General features: G+C 40.0%; 1 protein-coding gene across 2 annotated transcripts in view; it reads right to left on the reverse strand.

Moving 5' to 3' along the window:
* PDK3 (pyruvate dehydrogenase kinase 3) overlaps positions 1–25,420 on the reverse strand; it is a 50,927-nt gene extending 25,507 nt beyond the window's left edge. The window contains exons 1-2 of one of the 2 annotated variants that reach the window (XM_085050169.1): positions 25,214–25,420; positions 6,638–6,779 (exon numbers count right to left, since the gene is read on the reverse strand). In XM_085050169.1, the coding sequence (XP_084906295.1) occupies positions 6,638–6,779; positions 25,214–25,319 (248 nt within the window). In that variant the 5' untranslated portion in view covers positions 25,320–25,420. Of the gene's footprint in view, positions 1–6,637; positions 6,780–24,860; positions 24,937–25,213 lie in introns of those variants that run through there. The other variant, XM_085050179.1, reaches the window with a different exon arrangement.
* Positions 25,421–25,651: the final 231 nt, after the last annotated feature.

The raw sequence follows: 25,651 nt of genomic DNA on the forward strand, positions 1-25,651 counted from the left end.
ACAGTTCCCTGCAAAAGCTAAAAGTAAGTGGGATGCTGCAACAAAGGGAAAGAAAGCAACTACAATATATTATATCATTTAAAAGTATTACTTATGACCTCACAGTCTGCAATTTAGGAAAATTGCTATGTAAATCAAACTGTTAACTGAAGTTAACAGGAGCAATACTCTCCACATGTAAGTCTGTGATTTCAGGTAGCTTGTCCCTGGATCTTGATTCTTCTGCTCATCCACTCCACACAGATGTTATCTTGTCCCCATGCTCCTCAGAGAGCAATCCTATGTTTCTTTCAAAATAAAGCTCAGGGGAACGCTCCCAAAAAGACACACTAACAGGACTGCACCAAGCTGGTCCTGCCAGCTCTCCAGGAGAGCACACCCACTCACAGACTCGCACAGCTCCCACTGTCCCTCTGGCCGTGTGACACAACCCTCGGTTTCGTAAAAACTCCGACAGCACACAGTTCGCTCCTGTTCAGACATTTGGCTCACACGAGATTAACTGAGTCTTAGAGCCCCAGAGGTACCACAGAGGACCCAAATCAGAGCCCCTCAACATAAACATGGCCAGCCTGCTCTGCAGGACACTGGCCCAACACCAGTACACATTCTGCCACCTCACAGCACCGGGCCTCAGGACCAGGTACCACCCCTGGAGCAGGTGCATTTAGCAGTACAAATGGAGCTTTAAAGACTACAGAACTGGGACCAATTTCCTGAAGTAACGAGATATCAATCATACACACAAAAGCCAGAGTTTCAGTGTTACCCTCCTTTCACTCCTGGTTAAGCACTGCCACTTACACTACAATATCAACACTAATCAGATGTGTGTGTCAACAGCTTCAACTCCCTGCAATGGCGAAACAGATTGATAAAAACAAACAACAACTCTTTCTTGCACATGGAAACAACTCATTGAAATGTCTAAATAGCTAAAGCTAGCACATGAGAGAAAAGATAACCACAGAGCCTACACAAGGAAAAGGCAAAACAAGTAACCAAGCCTTTCCCCTTTCAGTAGCTGCAACCCCCTAGATTTGATCACTCAACAAATGACCTGTACATAAGCTCTTTTGGTAGCAGTTCTATGTGAAGACCAGCTTGACCAGGCCATGAAACTTCACCCTGCATTTTCAAACTACAGTGAATCTTAAGTCAGCACTGCTGTCTGTGTGACTCCCTCCAGAACCACATGCCACTCACTCCACCCCCATCTCAAGCTGCACCCACAGGTCACAGTGACATTCCTCAGGGAGACTGACATTTTCAACGTGATCAGCACAGGAACACCAGCTCCTGTCCCTCAACGTGTTTGTGCCTCCCTGCAAACATCAGGAATCATTACAGAAATCCCCCAAAGATCTGTCACTTACAAGTAGGGCAAGTCGCTGATACTTCTATTAATGCTTATTTTTAAAAATGTTATTTTATGCTGCTAAGAGATGGCACCAGTTCACAACCATCACTCTCTGAACTCGGCTGATTCAGATGCAACAATTAACAAATTATGATCATACTCACTCCAAAGAGGTACATGTTCTTCAACCCCATCTGTCATCACATAGTATTATGAAAGTCCTGTTTCTGAAGGACACCACTGCACTTGAGAAGCAACACAACAGGTTGTTTTAATACAGACTTCCTACCATAATGTCAAACATCAGCAATCCTGTGCAGACACAAGGATAAAACAGCAATGAATGCTGTTGATACTGAAGGTAGCTGATACCTGATTTTTGTGCTGTGTGGATCTGACAGGTTGCCTACCATTACTGAAGAAACTATGGAAATAGGCAACGCTTTTCCTTTAGAGCCATCAACAATTTTTAGATGTCTCTTTCTGATTCTAAAGTAGAGGAGTTTAGAAGTCAAGTTCATTAGCAAAAGCACTCTATCCAGCAAGTTAGAGAGATGAGTTCAGAAAAAAGCTGAACTTCAAGTCTAAGTTACTCAAATTTCTTCCAAGCCCGTGACTAAAGCAAGCTAGAAAAAGTCACCTTATGTCAAACAACCCTAACCCACTGCTCTCAGTGCCTACTGCTGCACATCCCAATCTGGGATGTTGCAATACCCTGTGTATTATCCCAGCCTCTGAATAGAAACTCAGAGCTGCAAAAAACCAGAAGATGCACACCACCTTCTTTTATGCAGGTGTGATTTCCAGTTTGTACACCAAATTCAGCGCCCCCCCCTTCCCTCTCTCCCAAACAGCTCAAAATTAAAGAAATTAAGAAAAAACACGTTTAAAAGGAGATTCATAACTCTGGTCTTAATGACCACAACCATTACACCCTGCTGGAAGGTGAGCAATCAGCAATATAGTTCATCCTTGTAAGACTCTGTGTGAAAAAAGTTATTCCCTTCTAATACAATCCATCTACTTCCTTGCATTTTCTTTTGATTTGAATTTTAGGCGCAGAGAGGTAACTATAGAATTTATCAAGCAATGAAAAACAAGACCTTGTGATGTTTAAACACAATTCACACACAATTACCAGCCAGAAAAAACAAAAGAAAAAGGTAGCAGAATAATGCATGACTTGCTGTATCATTAATAAATCAATACAACTACACAGAATACAAATCTACAAAAAAAAAACCAAAACAACCCAGCATGTATGAGAAAGAGAGAATGTCAGTTATATTTTGCTATATTTGGTGAGTCATCAAAAGCAGAAATCAAAGTCTATGCCCTTCAAACATATTGTCTTTCTGGTGTTTAATTTTTTATCACAATACACTACAATTCATTGGGCAAGCTCTTTGGTTTCAACATGGCCCTTTTGCCATGTTCTTCTGTTAATTACTGCCACACAGAGTGAATTCTTGTTAGTCTGCCAAATGCAATAATTTTAGAATGGCACATTTCATACATGAAAGCACTGCAAAAGCCCATAATGTCAACTGCGGGTTTTCTTTTCTTTTTTAATTCATGAAAGATCCTTCTGCTTTTTTTCTGATGTGTATTTCACTAAGATTTTCCTTTACAATCATTCTAACACCAAAGCACTAAAAAGATAAAACGTATCTCCATGGTAACATTATCTTGTTAGCATAGTCTCACTGTAGAAAATAGAGGAAAAAACAATTATTAATCCCCAAACTGTATGTATTTCTCTAATGGGTCTTTCCCAAGAGACAAATGGAAATTTATAGCATTTTCTAAGGAAAAGCACTAAAGAAAAATAGAGAAATTTGTTCAGGGCTAAATAAAATGTGAATTGTATACATAACTGAGTAACATACTGTGCAAACCTCACACTTACTTTAGGTATTTTACAAGCTCTAACCTCACTCATTGTAAGGTTTTATTGTAACCATTTTCCCTCCTCACATTAGTGAACATATCCTTATTATACAATTCTGCCACATGTTCAGTATCCTACCTGCACTTCAGTTAGAGTGCCCTCTCAAAGCCTAAAAAAGGCCCACTTCTTTGGATCAAAGAAGTTGCCCAACAATTTTGAAAGCTGAAAACAAAGTGCTGATTGTTGATCTGTCTGCTCTTTGGAACCATTGCAGTTCACAGCCAGAACATATGAATTGTGTTGCTGCTTTGATTCACTTCATTCCTACCCTTGCTACTCCATGCAAAAGATACACATAAACTCAGCTATAAACTCGAACTGGGACAGAGCTGATGTTTTACCTTTACTGAAATGCAAAACTATTATTTTTGGTTTGTTCAGAGTTCACTCTCTGGGTCATGCCAGCTTTATTCAGGAAAGTGTAGCTGCGCAGTACAAAGGAAGGACAGTGGTCTTGCCTCTTCTCAGTGCTGCACACATCAGGCTGAGGAGCCCAGAAAGGAAAGAGAAAAAACCAACAGAGCACCTTTTGCGAGGGCAATCAAGCAATCAGTTGTAAAATCTGATAGGCAGCGAAGCACAGGAAGCAAAGTGCCTCCAGCATGGCATGAGATGGATTGGAGAAGGAGAGAACAGGCCTTGCCTGCAGCACGGAGCACAAGTGACAAAACAAGGTTGGCTCCCGAGGGAACCATAAGGAGCGAGGAGATTGACGTAATCCAGAATGTTTGATGACTGGAAGCACAGAGGATGGATGGGAAAGGATCCATGCTGTACTGAAGGCAGGGTTAACTTGATTTCTTATTCCTATAGTTACAGAGCCACTTGGAAATTAAAGTCTAATAAAACTCATCTTAAAGATTAGGACCTTTTTGCATTGTTTTTGGCATGCTGACAAAGTAATAGATTGGGAACTCAAATGTTGAAGCTCCAGCTCATTTAGAGTCTCACCAAAAGCACATAAAAATGTAATCTTTCCTGTGTAAAGTGGTAACGAAATGAAACATAAACATGCTTGTGACTACATATATTGCTGAAAATTAGCAAATAAACACACTAGAGTGAATAATGTATTGCTCACTTGTGGCAAATGTACAACACATCTTTGTTTCTATATTAATGAACTGCCAAGCTCTCTCAACCTATGGCATAGCAAAATCAATGGATCACAAAATCTGACCCTAAAAAAAGACTATATTGAAGTATTTTTGAAGTGCATCAAGAAGAGGTTTCTTCATTTTACAAGCTCACAAAACAGCTGAACGGCTAAATTTATATTTATGTATTTATTCTACTGCATAAAATTCAGGAATCTCTCTCTGGGTATGTCTAAACTTTAGGTTAAGAAACTATAAATATGATTCCAAACCTGTTATCAGCACAGTTGCATAATGCTCAAGGTCATTCACACTGAAGTTAACAAAACTTTTGTTTTGGTCTTTCTAGAAGATAAATTTAGAAGTAAATTTTGCCCTAGGTTCATTACCAGGACTTACAAACTACAGGTAAATGTTTCATAAAGCAATTAAAAACCTCTGAACAGAAAAATAAGAACTAAGCTCTTTAAAGGCCACACCTATAACCAGAAAAAAAAATCCTAATATTACTTTTGTTATTTCCGACATAAAACCACAAAAATATTCTTACATAATCTCAGTGAAGATACTCCTTTCCACAAAAACTGTTAGTTAACAGTGGATCAAAATTTAGACGAAAGTTATGGAAAACATTTTCATTTCAAATTTCCACTTCTGGGTTGGATTTCTACTTCTGGGTTGGTCCATTCCAACTTCTTCACCACATTTCAGTCTGATATTTTAGCCCATTCAACAGATGTATCACAGTCTAACAGCTGTGATAGTGCAAATCACATTACCATATAACACTTGACACTGCTTTTTTCCATTCGGAGTTTTGGGGTTTTTTCCCTTTTTTAATCAGTAGTATCTATTGCGGCCATAGAAATCAACACGAGTCCTCAAACCTCTTAAACAAAAACTCTGAAGGAGCCCTCCACTCTGAACACTTATTCAGTTCCTTTGCCAGAAGTGACCCAAATGTTGCTTTGCTCTGTATTGGCAGGGCAGAAGCACAAGCCACAGCACAGACATTTGGACTAGAAGCATTATGCTGCAGAGTCACTACAGAAGAATTATTTCCTTTTCTTCATTCACCTATTTGTCCACATTCCATTAAAGACACCTTCACAAGTCAACCAGATTAGAAAAGCCTAAAAGGCCTGCATATTTTCTACTCTTTTCTGTGAGCATAACAACTTCCTGTGACATCAGACAGACAAACCTTCAAACCTTGCAAACTGCCACTTAACCACAAAGTGCTTGTGTGGCCCCACAGCATTTACACTCACTCAAAACACTTCATCACTACACTTGCAGTGGTCATCAAGACATCCAGTGTTACCTTGCAAAGACAAACACAATACCACATATCCTCACTTACATTTTCTAAGCCTGAAGCTTGATAAATGTGAGACCCAAGCCAGCAGTCCATGTGTAGTCAGCACAGCTCTTGGCTCAAGGGCTATGACTGAATTTAACACAAACCTACAACACTAGCTGCTTTTGCAGTTAGATAAGCTGCTACTCACAAAGGGACTTTTGTTGTATACCGCAAAGATATTTTTATAAAAAGTCTTTGGAAAAGTATTTACAGGTAAATGGACAATACATACCCCATGAACAATGATTTTTTTAGTGCTTAATACATCCAGTGCAGCAGTCTCTCAATCTCACGGAATATGCAATTAGGCTAGAAATTAATTACTTTGGAAAACTTTGAATCACTTTGGATCCACACTAGTTATTACAACAGAGAATGCTGTTTACTGGATGACACCAGATTTTTGACCCATTCATAACTTCCACTGAATACCAGTTCATATTTTTAAAGATTTAGCAGTGAGAAAAACAGAGGAGGTTTTAATTTTCTCCCAGTATTTTTGACAAAGGAAGAATAAGGAGAAAGAACAGCTGTTTCAAGAAACCATGAGTGTAATACAGTAAGGAATGTTTTAAAAGCTTGCTCTTGGAAGTTATAGACTCATTTTAATTACCTGGGAGACAACAATATGTTTTTACTAATTTACAAGACTAACTTACAAATCCTTAGTTAGAACCCAGATTGCAGTATATAGTCAACATTAGGGAGAAGAAAATGAAACTTCATTTGACAAGACACACTATAAACAACTCAAGGCAACGGAGTGATTCAGAAAAATTCAACAATTTTCTGTTGCAAGCAAAACAACACCTACAGCATTAATTTTACAATTACTTTTCAATCCACTTTTTTTTTTTTAAACTTACCAGCTCTGTACCAGCCCAACTGAAGGCCTATTCAGTAAATTATCAGGCAGCAGATTGACTTCCCTCATGGTGTTCGCCAGTCGCACAGGAAGCTCCTTCCGCAGGAACATGTACGAAGTCTTCTCGCAGGCATTGTCACGACCTGTTCGAAGGAAGGAAGGAAAAACTCATGACCATTGCAGCAGATCAAATTTTGGACTTCCCAGTGTTAGAACCTTGAAAAAAACACTTGTGAAAAACAACAGTTTTAAGCAGGTACCCAACTTCACTTTCCTCTCATTCCCAAGACATATTTTGAACTTTTACATTTCTAGAGCTTAATCCCTTTTGCCAGACATTCTTCCTCATTTCACACAATCTCATTCTCTCTCCCATAAACAAAAATAATAAAAATAAAATTAATCAATTACTTGGTATCAGCTGGAAATAAGACCCCAAAATAATAGCTTTTGCCAGTACAACTTTAGTATAAAAGTGAGCTTTTAAAAAGTGAATGCTGCACACACAATGGAGGGAAAGGAGTGAAAACAAAAGGACCAAACAATGACAATAGTTCAATAATGTTTTATGTCACAATTTCATTAAATTTATTAAGCACTTTAACATTTGAGCAGCACCTGGTGAACCCAGCACAGGCCATCATCCCTCCTAGGACAGGACTACAATATTCTCACTAGAGACCTGGAAGGAAAGTCCAGTGCTTCTCACCACATTCCCTTTTGGAAAGGCCCCAGCAGAGATTAACTTTCGCTTTTAAAATGCATTTTTATCTCAGTTTGTATTTTGAAAATGAAACAAAACATACAGTCAGTAAGCAAATAAATGGACCCAAGAATACAACACCTTCCTGCAGACCTGGTTGTAACACTTACTTCTCTGAAGCCACCCTATACAAACCAAAAGACTGACATGACAAAGAGCAATCTTAACCTTACTAAAGATACCTATAAAATTTTAACTAGAAATATTTAAAAGCACAGTATATTAATACACTTGCCCAAGTAGTTCAGATGGAAGATCAGACCTTATTTAACATAGTTTTTTGTATTTTGCAGCACTTAACAAGTGGGGAAAGTTCCCATCATAACTAATTTCTAAAGGGTCCAGGCAAATTAATTTTTTTTTAAAAGTCCATGTTTTACTTGTAATGAACAGCCAGTATTCTGCTTTCATCTAGAAAGACAGCAAATGTCTTTTGTGATGATAACCAGTTCAACCATCTGCAAAATTTCGGAGTGAAGGCATAATGTAAGAGCTATAAATTATGTTCAAGCAAACCAGAAAGTGTTAAAAGCACTGCTAGGCACATAATCACTCAGATTTGCAATTTGAAAGACTCAAGTACAATGCAACCAGCACAATCAAGGAGGTACTTTTTAAGACAGTCCCATTATAATCACAGAGTTTTCACCTTCTTTGCATAGGTAACGTGCATTGATGGATTAGTTCCCAAACCCTAACATTAGCTTGGGGAATATGCAGGAAGGATTAGGATTTCCCTTTTTTCTTGCTCATTTAGGTATCATCAATCTGTGGATCATTAAATTCTGTTAGTGCCAGCAATTCCATTACAGTTCTTCCAGCAAACACTTGGACTTATTTTACTTGCTCACATTTTCATGTCTCAATTACAAATACACACATCCTGTCAAAATGAGACAAAGAAAACAAGACATTGTGTTGTTTCCTGTGAAGCACAGTAATGATTTCAGAGTTCAGTCCTTCAAGTTAGATACCAATTCACCTACAACAGAGGAGAGACACTTGTTTGTTCATAAGCTACTGTATACACCAGGTCTTTAAAGACTGAGGCTGGACAGCAGGAAAGACTCTGACTTAGCTCAGCCTGTACCTTCTGAGCTAGAAAACCCCTCTGAACAAAGACAACAACTGCTTCTTCCCAAGAGTGACTGAGAGCAAGTTCAGTTATCTTCTGGGCAATAAAAAGCAAAAGGAATGAAAGACAGCCCATACAGAAAATCAGAAAACTATGACAAAGAACCCACAGTCCATGGGTTTGTACAAGGCAGACAACAAAAGCTGCTACAGGAAAGCAGGGCTGGCTGAAGAGACTCTCTCCCTCTCCTCCCACGTGCAAGGGCACATCTCTATTCAACCTGTCTCACCCCAGCAGCTCGGAACTGTCTCTTTTTAAGGAGTTGCCTTGCTCTGCTGTACAGGTACATTTTAGGTACAGAGCTCTTGGGGTCCCTTTGCATGCTCAGAGCAGGAAAAGGAAAGGAAGCTCTGGTTTAAGCCTTCCCAACTTACAAGCTGCTTCAGCATAATTTCAGTTCAACTTTTTGGTTTGGGGCACATGGTCCTTGTATCATCTGCTTAGCTGCAATTAATTTATCTGAGAGCCACCATAGAGTTGCTTCAGCATTTAGCATCAGGTCAGTTACCTGCCTGCCAGACAGCACAGGCATGGCAAGAAAGAATGGCTACCCACTAGAATCAACAGTAATTAGATATCCTCCAGCTTTCAAAGCAAGAGCAAACTGTCCTAACACTGCTCCTTGGCTGCTGTTCCTCATAGCAACACCTGCACAACATCCATCAAAAGAAGGGACATCAAAGGAAGGGACATCAGACTAAGTAAAAATATCCCCAAGTCTGTATGTTAAGTATTTCCTTAATATAATTTATGATACACAAGCCTGATAAGTTATATTATAGTTGCATGTATGATAAAGTCAGTCTAAGTTCTAAAGATATTTACAGAAATAGCATTCTAATAAGTTGCAATGAGATTTCTGCAGGTTTAGCCTACAGTCAGATTTAATTTTTTTTCATAGGTTTTGCTTTAATTTTGATGTATCCATTCCACCTGTTTTTCAAAATATACAGCAATTTTTCTTGATTTTTTTCTGACTCCAGCTTGGTCAATACATGCTGCCAGAATGAGGCTTTTGTCTTAAACACCACAGGCTTAAGCCAGTTTAAATCTACCCGTTTCTATTCAAGGGAACTTGAAATCACTCTCTCAGAGTTAAAGTGAAAGTTAAATTTGTGAATAATCTCTCCTTGATTTACACTGCAGCACTAATAAGTTACTCAATAATACAAATATATGAAACAATTACCTGATTATCTTCATACAAGTTAAAATGGAAGAAAGAATACAGTCATCCTATACCCTAGTGCAAACTACACTGCACTAGGCATTGAGGGCTGTATTTAGCTTTATTTCCAAAAACTTTAAAAGCATGCTTTTAAAAAACTGAAAATGGAAATACTAGGAGACTCAAAGTGACACACTTCTTATCCACAAAGCCAAGAAGAAAGCAAGGCATCATGATATATAGGGTTTAGAATTTTGCAGACACCAACATTTGTTTCCCAGTGCCTGTAAAACAGCAATACCTGATTTCAATTGAACAATAATTCAGTTTTGTGGCTCTAAGTGGAATAATTGTGCAAAACAAATTCTTAAGTCAGGCATTGAAACAAGTTTCTTTCCATGAGCAGTATCACATTAAGGCAACAAAGAACAAACCAGACAGGATACAACCTCTTTGTTACAGGTCTGCTGTACTGGAGGGAACAAAGCAATCCCATACTATTCTTCCTAGTAGAAAATAACCCTATAAAGTAATTATGTTTTCCAAGGGATTAGGTGTTAATGCAGGGTCAAGAGGCCAGATTAGCTTCAGAGTTTTACTTTTAACGAATTACACTTTGAAGCTAATTCAAAAACTCCAAGATCATACCTACAGTGGCTACAATTTAACCCAGAATGTGATCCACGAGGATAAAGGAAAAGCACACAAAGTGTAAGCCCACTCTACTGGTAAATTACATAAATTTCTGAGCATCTTCTAAAAGCATATATGGATGTAACAGAAATCAAGATAACAACAATAAAAGCATCTGTGACACAGGAATGAGTGAATCTGACGGATTTTACCTAAAAAGAAATAGATAAAGAACAAAGCAAGGCTCTCCAAGGCCTCACAGTTCACTACAGAGGAGGCAGCAGTAACCTTGTCCATCAAGAACCAAACAAGCATTAGACTCAAACTGCAGAATATTCAAGTCTTAATCTGCAGAAACTTCCAGATGGTAAACACTCTCAAAGAGAGCAACCTGATCTGATTTAGTCATCTCTTTTACTAGTGAAGGTAGACATCTGCCCAAAACTAAATTAAACTAGTTGATTCAATCTCTGAAAAGAGATTAGACTGAACACTGCCTAACATTCTTTGTAGCCCTAATTCTCTCATGACCCAAGAGGAAGAAAGTGATCACCTCACATTTTGTCAATCACCTGCAAAGGGAAAGCAGTGCAATTTTGCACAGGCAAACAAGCAAAAAGTGGGAACTCTGAAGCAAGTAAGATGTTAGCAAAAACACAGCATAGACTGCATAAATTAAATTATACAATAATAGCTCCTCTGACAGAAAAATGACAATAAAAAGCAAGATATCTGTGAAGGAACTAATCCTCAAGTTATTACTATTGCATGCATACCTGGCACAAAATTGGAAAGAAATATCAAGTGTCACCACAGGTTTAGAAAAGGAAACTGTTTAAAAAATGTTCTACCATCTTCAATCTTCTGAACAATCTTACCTGTCTGGGCTAATCAATGTCACCCTATACAAAAGCCACATAGAAAAGCTTATTTGTGGCCTCCTCTCTGCCACTTTCAAATCTTCAGTTCAAACCTAGCACCAAAGAGAGACTGTGATGCAAATCGTGAGACTCTTTTGTTTAAGAACAAGTCAGGGTAATGGACTGACAACAGACACAGCCTTCAACTAAGAAAATACATCAGTCAAACTAGGATCTAGTGAAGAAATTCTGATGTATTTTCTTGCATGAGTATGTAAGAAAACCACTGCTGCATTCAGAATGGCTGCTGCTCACCAGGCAGTGAATGTTGGTAGATTTGCTTGTGCAGCGAAATATGATACACCTGAAGAATGATGTGACTGCCATTGCACAAGTTTAAGTTGAAAATACAGGTAAACTTACTCCAATAAGAGTAACATATTAAAATTTCAGAAAATGTTCACCCAGCTGATGACATTTAATATTAAATCAATTTTTTCAGATATGAGCAAGTGTTATATGTTTCCAGCAAGAATGAATCATGCCAATTATTCAACTAGACAGGTAACGGAGAAAAAAATTAAGAAAAATGTATGAATAAAACATGATCCACAACCTTTGAGGTAGCACAGGTCTCAAAAGGAGACTTGAATGCATCAGAACTTCTAAATGTATTGCCATCAGAAGGGAAAAGATTAAAAGTGGAACATTTTGAGATTATAAATCAATGTTATCATTGGTGGACCTCTATTCAAAGGAAACTCAGGAAACAGAGTTCTACTCTCAGACAGTTTTGTCTACTACTCTCTTTTCTCCTCTCTCAACTCTCCTCTAACATTTACTCATCTCTTCTGTTTCTCAGTTTCCTCTTTTACTCCACAGTGCCAAGAAATGGAAAACAAATTAGATAACTCTTGCAAAGCTGCACTTAGAGAAACCTTTTGCTCTGGGTCCTGCAACAAGAGGCACAAACAATGCAGAGGCTTTTCACGCACATGCAGCAGGCCCTGATCCAATTCTGGTGAATTCTACAAACTGCCAGAGCAATACTGTGCTGTCCAAGATTCACATTACAAAAGGATTAGTTCCATACAGAAGGCTCTACACAAACCTCCATTTTGCTGCAGAAGAGTGCAGAAATGCAGCATGAGACCATGAACTCTGGTTCCAATGCTCTCAGTTCAGCTGCCAGATTCCCACATTCATGAATACCCACTTGACAACAGACTCCAGCAAGAGTCCTTCACCATGAAGATCAAAGTCACCTAGTTCAAAAACCTAATGCAGTTGCAACATCCCCAGGTTGTCACTGGACTGCCAAGGCCACATCATAAAAGCATCAGTAGTTTCTGAGTATTAACATTCATCTGTCAGAGCAGGCAGGAAAAGAAGAAACAAAGTAGGAAAAGAAGAAACGAAGTGCTCTTTTTAGTCTTTTCACTGCAGGCAGAGGTCTAGTTCTCTCCATTAACTATGTATTGAACACCAGAGACAGACACTGCACTTTAAGACTCAGAAGCCAAGTCCCACCTGTTGTATGTCAGAGACAAGTGACTTCATCCAGAATCCATTAAAACAAGATCAGAAACTACCGTTGCTTTTAGATAGGGCAAAATAAAGGAAGAAAGACAGGAAAGCAGGAGTTGATCAACCATATCTACTCTCTTCTCTTGAACTTCAAGAATATTTTATAACTCCTGTATAGGCAAACAAAACAAAGTGAAGCAGAAGGATGAAGAAATCTTCAAAAGAATATACAAAAAGGATCAATGCATCAGAGCAGACTAAGCAAAAGCTAAAACTAATAACTTGCTGCTGAAGGTAGGAAAACAGAAATTTAAAAGAATAGCTTAATTTCAATGATTACACACTATTTCAGGAGCATGGGCTATTTATTAAGAGACAAACAAGCTATGCTTGCACAGTCCCAATAAATGTGGCTACAAAACAAAACGCAGCAAAGCAAGTCCAACTCCAAAAGCATTCCTATTCCCCAATGAAATTATGACATTTTCAGCATACTCTCTAGATATTTATCTCACCAAGCACTAAAAATACCAATCCCACAAAATGTTTGCAGGGTTTGTTTGCTTGGTACCAGACAGGGCTTTGTAAAACCCAATGAAAATGAAGCAAGCGGAAAAAGAACACACAGAATAATACAGGAGATGTTGACTCTTATTGACCCTTCCTACCTACCACAGGCTGCATCTGAGAAATCTGTATTTTGAAACTGGACCTACCACACTGTGCTACAGAATAGCAACCACAGCTTGCACAGCTGCTCTGACACAGGTAGCCTGCAGACGGCCAAATTTAAGGATCTAAGCCACACTACCTCAGGTATACAGCCTCTTTTTAGAAGCTCAGAATTAAGCTTCAGCCCAAGTTCCATTACTGCTCTCTCTCTAAGGCTATTTCCACCTCTCTCTCTCTCTCTAAGGCTATTTCCACCAGCCCCTGCAATTGTTTCATGCAAGTGACCTGTTTTAAGAGCATGCTTTCACTTGGCACATATGATTGGTATATTAAGAGACTGGTTCTATGTCAGGAAGGAAACTGGAGAAACTCTGAAGCTTCAAAGAATGAAACTTGAAGAATTGAAAACAAAAAAAAATCTTTTTAGATGCTACTGAACTATGATAAACATATCACTTTCATGCAGTCAATTCAGTTCTGTCAAACAACTACTGCCAGAAAGCCAGCCCAAAGCCAGAACTGAAGACTGCAAGTAATCTTTCCCAAATACTTGTTTCTCTTCTTCACCCCAATTCCCATGACTAGTTGGGCCTTTTCAGCCTAAGGGAAAGCATACTGATAGGGGTGCTTGAGTCTTCTCAACCTACATGATTTATGTTCACAGATGAGAACTCAGTTGTTACCACTCTACAACTATTTATTTCCATTCTGCCATTTCATTGCTAAGTGCAATCCAAACTAGGAAGCTCACATGTTAGTTGGCTTTCCAGTCAAACTTTCCAACAGTGATGTGACACAACATATGGATAAAGCAAGGGCTGAAGTACTGAAACAGTTGAGCTTAAAAACCCATTTCTAATTTATGCAATTCAAATAACAACAGGCTGAAGCACTCTTTGACTGCCAGGGCAACTGCAATAGCTTACTTTCTGCTCCAAAGGAAAATTTCAGTACAGCATTCACTCAGGAGAATACATTAGCCTGTTGTCTGAATGACCAGACAAAATCCCATTCATAATCAAGGTCACAACTTTTGAACTTAAGAAGTTAAAAAATAAATACAAGTAGTCTTGAATTTGCATACAGAAAAAAAAAATCTCCACTTATTTCCAAAACCCCTAAGAGTGAGCTGGTTTATGTCTTACGTGTATTAATTACTATGCCCATGTTAAGGAATACCACTGGCATCAAGAAAAAGTCAGTTCATGTTTTCATATCAATGCAGGCAAAGAAAAACTGTCAGCTCACTGTCCTTAGCACAGCTGGACAGCTCATTATGGATTGAATAATTACATTCACTGTCACATTAGCTATGCACTAATTTAATAATAAATAATGCAATAAGTAACAATATACAACTTGTGAACTCCAGTAAGCCTGTTTCAAATAAATGGTGCTCTGAATGAAACCAACTGTGCTGGAAAGCAGCTTAACTTACTGCTGAACTGGAACAGATCAACAGGAGGAATTACCAGATGCACAATACACTGTAATCATTAATTTTAACTCTTAAAGCCACAGCCTTCCTGTCACAGAAAAGACTCAAGGGGAGACAGAAGGACATCTGTCCCTCTCAAGAGGAATGGATTATCAGATAATCACTTGTCAAAGCTGTAGACCAGCACCATGTACTGTTAAACAGAACAACCCAAATGAAAATAAAAGTGTGAATTTTTAAAATAAGCTTCCCTGATCTAAAACTAACGTTTAGCTGCTTACCACTCACTTCTCATAAAATAATTTTTCAAGTATTTTAATTCATTTACCAAGAGACAACACAGTAATCAAAAGTATCTATAAAGTTTAATGCAGAGGCACTCAACCAATTACCCACAGGCTGTATTATTTTTAGAGGTATAGACCCAAGGCTGTCTTTCCTTTGAGCAACTTGGGAGTAGGTTGAAAGTCAGGTGAATCATTTTAGCAGCAAAGCTTTGTCTCACCATGTTACAGGCACTCCCCACAGTCAATGACAAGCAAAGAGCCAAAATGTTCTTAGGAGAAACCATGGCCCTGATCAGGTTCTTGGTCTTAGAACTACCAGTGTAACCCAGACTCCTACCCTAGCCAGGCACAAGTGGCTTCTAAAACAAACAAACAGAACCAAAACAACGTGGCTTTTCAGCCTGTATCAGCTCCTTTTGCACCAACACTCCTGAGACCCAAGCAGGGAGCAGTCAGTCAGAGCAGGACAGACAAGCACAGCAGCCTCAGTGCTGAGAAGCTCTACAGCTCTCAAACAGGAGGCCCTGGAAAAACAAACCTTGTGTTTTGCTCTGGTGAGACTCAACATTTTAAAACAAAACTTAAACTTTTTTTTTAGATGTAGATGAGGCTTAAAACACCAAGCCAAAGAAACTTTATTCCCCTTTTGCTGCTCTGATCAGCTTCTGTTATACTAAAATGACCAGAAAAGATTGAGTTTTGCATCCTGGGTCTCATAATCACCTTTTCCTCCCATAAGAGGTAAAAATCTATTTCACATTGAAGATTATAATTAGATGTTCCAAATTTCAGCACTCTCCCTAAGCTCTCACAACTTTGACAACTTCCTTCCTAACCTTTATGAAAAACTTCCATAATTCTCTCTAACCATTCCAGAAAAATACAAATCCCTGCTTTATCCTTTAGTTCCTGACAACCTGCCAAAGGAAAAGCTATTCCAAATCCCCAGCATAAATAAAATTATCGTTTATGAGCAAAGACTCACACAGTTAAAACCAATTACATAAAAATACTGCCAATACCACATGCTCCAGTTTCTCTTCAGTCTCACTGAGGTGAAATGCATTAGACTGTTAAACATCTTGTTTCAAAACACTTGATAATTAACAAACCACATTACAAAAAAGGTTAGAGGATTCCTCTATGTCATTGCTAGTTATCAGAGTTTGAAAGTATTTTTGCAGTCTATAAAAATCTTTCAGAAAAGCATAAACAAGGATTAAAACAAACAAGTAGCAGTTAAAATGTAAATTATTTTTAGCAAAAAAAAATTGCCTCTCTCTCTATGCACAATCTTAAACCTAATTCTGAAAAACACCAATTATAATTTGCACAAGTCTACTATTTTAATTAATTAAATCAGTGAAAGTATTTAGAACACTGTGTCACTTTTTTTACATTGACTACAAACTAATAGAAAATAATGTAAAGAGAGCAAGGAAACATAAGAGAATGTCACATTTACATAGGAAGGTTTAAAGGAAACAGGAGCCAATAATATAGCCTCTTACAACACACAAAGTATCAGAAAAAGAAGAACTATATCTCAAGAGTCACAGTTCAGTGCTCTAACTCATCCTTTCAACCTAACATTTCAAAAAAGAAAAATTACATTTAACTGACTCCAGAAAAACACAGAAAACCAAACATATTTTTAAAGGGATAAATAGCAGCCTGTGAAATATTTCAGCAGTTTTGAGGAAAAGGTAGCTGTCAAAAAGTGCCATTATATTAAGGATAACTGGCAACAAGAAAAGCTGGCCTAATATAGTAACTGTGGAATTAGATAAAACAATTCCTAAATCTGTGCCTAATTTTATGATGGATTATACTGATTTGGGCTATGGGAGACTGGAGACATACCATTCAGTCTTCACAACACAGTCCTGTGAAGATCAATGACTGCTAGTGCAACGCAGAGCATTTAAGAATTGTTCTTCACAAACACCTGTACTGAGCTAGCTGCTGGAGTCAGTTTTCCTCACAGTGCCCCAAAAAGTGCAGTGCCTTGGAGCTGTAACTCCAAGTGATGGTGACACAGCTGTGTTTTGGCTATGGCTGAACAGGACCTGCACAGCATGAAGGGCTTCTCTCTCTCTCCTCTGCACTCAGTCCCTACCCAGCAAGCAGGGTTGGGGATGGGTACCAGGCCGGATGGGGACAGAGCCAGGAGAGCTGACATGGACTGGACAAAGGGATGTTGTACATGACATGATGCCATGCCCAGCAGGAATGAACTGGCTGGCTTTGTCACCCCAGACATCCACCCCACAGTGACTGTCTGGGCACAGCTCTGCTTCTGGGGGGTGGTGAGAGACTGCCTGTGCATCACTTGTTTCTCTTCCTCTTTGCTTTACTTCTTAAACTGTCTTGTTCTCATCCCTTACATTTTCCCATTTTTGCCCTCCCTATTCTCTCCCCATGCCGATGGGGGGTGGGAGGAAGGGAGCAAGAGCCTGGGTGGGTGCTCAGCTGCTGGATGGGGTCAACCCACCATAACACTGAACAGCTATGATTTATAGCAACCTCAACTTGAAGTTATTCTATTTTTTTTGTATGTTGAGGGTTTTTTTTTTTGGTGGGTTGGGTTTTTTTTTTTTAAGAATTTCACATGGGGCTGTGCCAAAACTTCATAAAAAGCCAGGTACAGCTCCTATTGCTACTGTCTTAGCACACACCAAATTCACTTGGAAATTAGGCCAGGCCAACACAATCTGTTGCCTCTTTACTACTTTATCTGTTGGTGCTTATATATGTATTACTTCATTATTAGCTCCATCACTTTTTCAGCTACTGTGGTCAACCTGACTTAACTCAACTTAGCTTCAACTTCAAGATGAATTCAACAATCTTTATCGTTATGTACTTACTTTCATCAAGTAAATGCTTCACTTCAGCATTCTCCCCAATTACTATAAATTATCTCAACATCTTTTTATCTGCTTTTCTATCCCATGACTTTTCACCTTGGCTGTTATTTGTCCGGCAATCCAAGACAGATGCCCTTGCTTCCAGCTTTCATTTGTTTTTTTTTAAATCAACAGTATTTCTGGAATTCCTAACACTACTCTGCTGCTCTCTTATCTTTTGTTTGCATCAGAATTGCTCTTTCTCAAACTGACAGATCATCTTATACTCCTTATGTCTTAGAAGAGACCCTATCGACCTACTTTCTTGGCTTGCAGAAGCTATGCTATTTTAAAATCACTAGCTGTCACTTTTCCATTCTGGAGGAGAAAGAATGCTATCAAATTCATGTTCATTTTAATCAAAATTCACTTTCAGATTTCCAAGCACCTCCTTATTAGTTTAAACCTATTCTAAAGCAGACATTTCAACAATTTCTACCAGTTGTTGGAAGAAAAACATGCCCCTAACATTCTTAGATCTTCAAGAACTACAAATCCTGTCTTTTTGTCCCTCCACAAAGAAGCTTCCCAAACCCTCAATGTCTGTCAGGCTGTACTCTCCATTGCTTCTGCTACTTGCTAAAAAGAAACAAACAAATCCACTGGCATTGTTTACAGCTTCATGCAGATGAGGAGCTCTTGTCCCCTCTGTTTCACAGAAGACAATTCAGCTGTGTGTTTACACACCGTATCAGCTTCAGGGAATAAAAAGCTCAAGCATGCAGACACATACATGTGCAGGGAAACATGTGCATCTCCCCCTGCCAGCATCCCAAGGCAGAGGACTGCACAGCTCCTCTGATCAGTCCATAGACAAACACTGAAAATTTTTCTGCTGTTTTGGGAAACAAAACTCAAGCAATTCCATGAGCTGAAGGATGCTCATTTGTAGACTACTAGCCTATGCTTACAGGCAAGAGTGACCAGCCAAACCACCTACTGAAGGCAGCATTTTCAATGCTTAGGCTTTATGAGGAAGAAATAAAGTGTTACCTTGGTGATCCAGTTTGATCATCGACAGCAACTTATGGAATTTGTATTATAACTATACTAAAATACTGAATTCAGAATATATAGTCTCAATTACTGACAGAAAATAAGTATTCCTTTACCAAATAAACAGCCTATAAAAGTGACTGATACAGATAATTCTGCAAATGAAATGCACCACAATCTAGTATTACACAGTACTCCCACACACAAATATCTCTATCATATCACAGTTCAATAGTGACTGCTGAACAAAGTTACCTAACCACAATGACTCTTCCAGAGCTTCAAAACAATCAATATTAGGCCTCATAAAACCCTTCAATATTATATATAGTATTGGAACATCACTGCCTGCCAGCAACTGGCTGTTGTAAATAGGAACAGGTTATAAATAACAGTGGCATCAAAAAGGCTTCTAGTTTACTTGCTGTGCTACAGCCCATTCAAAGAAAACCCTTTTTAATGTTATGAAATGTAAACTTCATCCATGCCCAGATCTAGGGAATGAAGGACTGAATATGGAAAAGTGATAACCACAGAAGAATTCAAGAACAAATGTGGTCAGACAATCCAGCTTGCACATCCAGCTGTCACTGTGACCAAAGGGTAGCCTTTCAAGGTAAAAACTAAACAGCAGTAAAACAATTTTATTCCATCATTCCACAAAACTCCTAAAGAGATTCTATTTAAAGCTCTAAGAGACATATTTGAAGAACAATACTGAAATTTCTGGAATAGCCACAGAAGTTAATTCCATGACATTTTCATAAGGCTTGAAATCATTTAATGTATTTAGCTTTACGAAATCAAGAAAGACACTCACCACAAAGTACAAATACCTTATAGTGGAAATACTCTAGGCATCAAAGGATCCCCAACCTACCAACAACAGCTCTAACAAAACTGCTGGATGGAAGCTGAAGCCAGCCAGATGAAAATAAAAGACACTAATGTCTGAAAGGACAATGCACAGGGAGCAGCAGAAAAAGCACAGCTGCAGGCAATAAATAGCAGGTAATTATTTAATATTTTTTAGCCCTAAACTTTGCAAGTAACATAGATACAGAGTCTCTCCACTAATGTTCTATAAAAAAACCCCAAAAATCTTCCAGTATCTTTTTGTGCAGAAAAATCTTCCAAGAGCCATTTTCCGTAAGAAGATTAATAATTATATTTGGAGACATAAGGCTGGTTTTGACCTCTACTTTCCTGCCCCCACATCTTGTTCAAATTGTATCTGCCAGCTACCTCTCCAGTGGCAGGCTTTCAGCTCAGATCCATGCCTCTGCCAAGAAGGCAACACGAAGCACAAACACTCTTGCAAAACCCCAATCTAATACTGCTCATACAACTGGCAGTAACCAGGCTGGTACCTGGTTTGCTCTTTATATCATTTTGGAAGAGGTCTACACAATTCCCCAAGACAGGTAAGTTTAATACGCACCACATAAACTAAACAATTTCATACCAAAAATTGTATTTAAAAAATCAGAAGGATCCACTGATCATGTTTTCCCCCAGATATGCCCCAGGGCACAAGAGTTTCATGCTCTCATTGTGATTATCTGCTGCCAGCTCAGCTGTTCTCAGTACAGTCAAATTACTAAATTACAACCTTTGTGATATTTCTCAATGCCACTAACTGCAGCAGTCGCCACAAATATTTTGATTATAACCTACAAAATCAGGATCTCCCAAGTCACATTCCACGATGAGAATTCACTGTGATTCACTATCTTGTGTCTTAAACACATGCACAACTTTTTTATGCAAGCTCATCGGTAACTCTGTGGTACATGAATACTAACATATGACGTGTTCAAAGGGTTAACAAGAAAACAAGTTTAACCCCACAGGTACACAATTCATCCAAAGCATTTCATTTGAAATGTGAAACAAAAAGGGCTAGAATATAGCTAGGTACAACTGGCAAAGACAGCTTCAGTAGTAAACAAGCTCCAAAAGCAGATGGTTTGTGTTTCTGACAAAACACACCTCAGACTCACTGGTCTCAGACACTTGGTCAGCTGAGCAGCAGCAATGACAGGATTACATGAGTACAGTATCCTGGCACACGTTCACAACACAGCACTAGCACAGCTTCAAATGACTCCTTCATACATGATCAAAGGATTATACAATTTATATTTCATTCATGTCTCCATTAGTGCTTAATTATATGTAGCCTTAGCAGTACAACCATTCATTTGACAAAACATTTGCAGTAACTTCACAGACAACTGAGGTCCCCCCCGTGTGAGAGAGCAGCTGTGTGGAGCTTGCCAGCTGGGGCAGGGTTCAGCACTGGTGCAGCTCTCCAGGGCTGGCTGGCACCAAGGACAGGCTGCAGTGCAGGCACCACGAGCTCAAGTCTCTGCATGTCTTTTTCAAATATGCTAGGACACTCCTAGAAAAGAAACTCTACTTTCCTCAAACAGACAGGTTATTACTTCCCCAGGCATGGGACTGAGCAACTGGTTACCCATGTGGGTGGTTGCCAGTTAAGAGTATTGGGTATTTTGGATTAACCTGTCACTCTCTGCAGCCCACTTTACATGCTGAAGCAAATCCAAATTGAGATGCTCCAACAACATGAATCTCCAGTATGGGCATTTTTTTTCTCAAACAGTCCAACCCCCAAAATCTACAAAGATCCATGGACCTGAATGTTACACGACATTTCTACTTACACGTTCATTCCAGAAAAGATATTTTAGTAATTAAATCAGTCTGGGTCATTAAGGAATGCCTGCACTTGGAAATCTATCAAAACAACTTCCAGAAGAACTGGAAGTTGGGAAGCACACGACTGAATCCAGTTGGTTGGTTTGGGGCTTTTTTCCAGAGTAGAAATATTTTGGAGGCCTGGATAAACCTGGAGTGACATGCTGGCATTGAACAAGGTCAACACTTGTTTATATTGACACACACTTACAGAAGGTCATCCTTTTGCAAATGAATGAGGTTTGCACAAGAATCTTGGGAAATGCACTTGGTAACAAAAGAAACTGCCTGAAGAGAACTCACGAGTGTGCAAACAGAAAATGTACACACAGCGAAAAAAGAAAAAAGCTGCACAGTTTGAGTGCTCACTTTCTAACACAGAGGTCCCAAGCCCATGGCACAGTAACCTCTGACACTCGCGGCAGCTACAAAGACAGCTGCAAGCTCGACAGAAAGCACATCCCACAGGACAGAGTGTGGACACAAACAGCACCCAGCTGAAAAATCCAAGTGACTGTAGTTACTTCAACTACTGCCCTCTGGTTTGCTTCACAGGTTTTTAGTACCAGCAAGCTACTTTAAACAAACTGTCTTTTCTAGCGGTTTAATTAGCTGAATTAAGCTGAGAAAGTTTTAAAATAAATGTTGTCAATTTATATCACTGGAAAGAAACAGACTCTACAGCCTCACTATACACACAACCGTGTTCCATACAACCAACACTCCTACTTAGTAATTAAAAGAAGCCCAAGCTGTCCCTCGATATACATTGCCACAAACTATCTTTGAGAGACTCTTCAGCTCAAGAAATACAAAGTTTCTCTTCCCCTGCTCAACAGAATTCTACAAATTTGTAAGTCAACTTAGTCTAACACAATATAACCAAAACAAAAAAAAAAGGCACAAGGAACACACTGTAGTTTCATTACTGTCAGAAATTAAGTCAAAAAACTTTCTTCACACAAATCCAAATCACAGTAGGTGCAAATTCCATACAAGAAATGTACGTCAGACAACAAGATCAGACTGCCAAGTGAGGGTTATTCACACATTTCCAATGGGCTTACTCTTCTTCAACATTTGTTGAAAATTCACTCATGTTTTTGTAAAACAAGTATTACATTCATGTAGCTCAATTAAAAATAGCATTTCTTTTGAAGTGAGACACTAAGTAGCCTCTATCAGCTGATCACAAAACAGTGTCTTCTTCCCACCAAACGTTTTTACAAATGAACAAACACAACTGAACTGCACCTTGAGTATCGTGGTCCTTATGCTTGGCATATTTGCTCTCTTGAATAGTTGTGTCTTGTGCCACCAGCAAAATTCCTTTCTGGCTAATTCAGATAGAAGTAGCACAGCTCCATAACATGGTACATATTGTCAGGGCCTTCCACACCTCAAGTGGTAAAACTTTTGCACCGTCACTTACATTTTGATGTCAATTTTTCCTCTAGGCCTCTGAAGTCTCCAGCTGAACTTGAAATTACCCAAAGCTGTAAACATTTAGGATCACATAAGTTAGGTAACTACAATGGGTTTAATCTATTTGCTTAAACTGCTGTCATTTTCCTACTTGAGTTTTCCCAACTAAATACAGACATTAAAGGGTAAGTATGTGGAGATGTTAAGTGGCTCATTAGGCTTATTAAGATCAAGGTGATAGGTTTAGCAAGGTTGATACACCATAAAACTACTAATTTTAGAAACTCCTGGTGACCTTCCAAGACTAAACCATAGACATTTATTTTCTTCAGAGGTTTTAAATGTCAGTGACTAGAGAGCTTCCCGTCAGTCTTAAGACATGAAGACCCTTAAATACACAGCCACACACACACAAGATTCCAATGACACATCCAGTGACAACTGGAGCATATCTAAAGAATAAGGCTGGCCAGGCTGTAACATCCTGTTCTCACTCTGGTAATTTCTAGTAATATAAACCAGGCTTAAAATTGTAAAATAAAACTACTTCTTCCTGGAGAATCACAAGATATTTTTCTATTCGTAAAGTAATACAGACAATACAATGTTAAACACAGCATTATGAAAAGGTGCCACAGAAGAGATGTCCAAAGGCAAACAGTAATGCAGGGCAACACAGAACTGCAGAAATCCTAACCAAAACGCCAAGTTTTCTCAGATCATCCAAGGCATTCAAGCAAATTCTGAAATCTTTACACCTCTACACTCACAACCGAACAGGCTCACAAACACCAATACTTCCCCAGTAACAATTTACACACAGGCAATGGTGACACAGGCAATATGTTTAGTGCCAGGGCTAAAATAAAGATATGGTAAGTTTTAGGCCATTGCTCTTGTGAGTAGAGAAAGACACAGCATAAGAAGCACAAATGCCAGAGAAGCCCAGTGGAGAAGGGATGACAAACTCAGGTGAATGGAGACCAGAGAAAGAAAGCACAGCTTCTAGTTAGAGTCTCCCTTAAATGGAGACAAGGTGTGATGGGGGTTTTGGAGGCCTTTTTAATGGTACAAAACCCTGTTTCACTGAGATGTTTCATCAAGCCCATTACTGGCTTTCTGTACTTACAGCATTCTTTCACTAATACGATTGCCATAATTGTGCAATTGTATTCACTTTTAATCACTTTCTGGCTGAACACTGGCTCATTTTTATCCTTTTGTACCTTTATTTTAAGGGTGGAATGAAGGAACACTCTGTTAAGCATCATGGTGTTACACACAGCCTTGACATTTACTCTACCAGCAATATTTTTTAGATAATAAAATCTCAACGACTCTCGTGTCAGAGAACAGGAGTCAACCTCCAATACAGATATGGGTTTGTTGTTATCTAGATGGAAGTGCGTTTTTTAACAGCAGCACAAGCCATTCCTGAATTTCCTTCCAGGGCTTCTGAAAAGAAAAATGTTATTTATTCTCAAATTAATAATAATAATAATGACAATAATAATATCTATTCTGACAAGAAAAATGCTGTTTATCGTCAGCAACATTTCCTGAAGTGTTTTTGAATTTGGCACGAACAGGTCTGCTACACAAGGGCGGTTAAGAGTTCATGCCCGAGCTTTAAGCGAGCCGATCTCTAAACGGCAGATTTACATTTTCACGCTCAAGACCAGTAACTTACTGTCGCCTACACTCGCTAAGCTCACGAACCACCAGGTCAGAAATGCTTGTTTTGCCCCCATCCCCGCGGTACCCGGGTCAGGGGATACCGCAAGGAAGGAGGGCAAGCCCGCCTGGCCTGGCCCCGCGGCGGGGCGAGCAGCGGCTGTTGGATGGCCACCGGCCGGCACCGCGCACTGGCTGTCAGACGGGCCCTGGGCCTGCGGGGCCGCCGGGCCGGGCCTGACCGCGCTCCCGAGGCGGGCCGAGGAGCCGCGGCCGAGGAGCCGGGGCCTTGCGCCGGCCGCCCCCGCGGCCCCCCGGCAGAGCCGCGGCGACCCCCACAGCCCCTCAGCCCGCCGCCCCGGCACTCACCGAAGTCGAGGAACTGCTTGATGGAGAGGGGCGAAGGGGAGAAGCGCGAGTAGTACTCGATCTGCTTGGGGATGGGGCTCTTGAGCAGCGCCCCGCACAGCCGCATGGCGCGGCCCGCCCGGCTCCGCTGCGCTCCCGCCGCCGGCGGCTCCTGCCCGGGCGCGGCCGCTCCGCGCCGCCCGTCGAGCTCCGCGGCCCGGCCCGGCCCGGCGGGAGGGGCGAGCGCCGCGCCCGCTCCGCGCACGCGCACGTCGGCGCAGGGGAGGCGGGGCGGAGAGTGAGGGGAGCGGGGATCGGAGCGGGGCTCGGAGCGGGGCTGGGAGCGGGGCTGGGCTGGAGCGGGGCTGGGAGCGGGGCTTGGCTGGGGGATTTCGGTGTCTCAGCCCGTCCTTGGAGTCACAATCGCTGGCTCACTCACGTTGGAAGAGACCTCTGGGA

The sequence above is a fragment of the Lichenostomus cassidix genome, chromosome 1 (assembly GCF_008360975.1).
Source record: "Lichenostomus cassidix isolate B80296 chromosome 1, HeHo_3.0, whole genome shotgun sequence".
NCBI lineage: Eukaryota > Metazoa > Chordata > Aves > Passeriformes > Meliphagidae > Lichenostomus > Lichenostomus cassidix.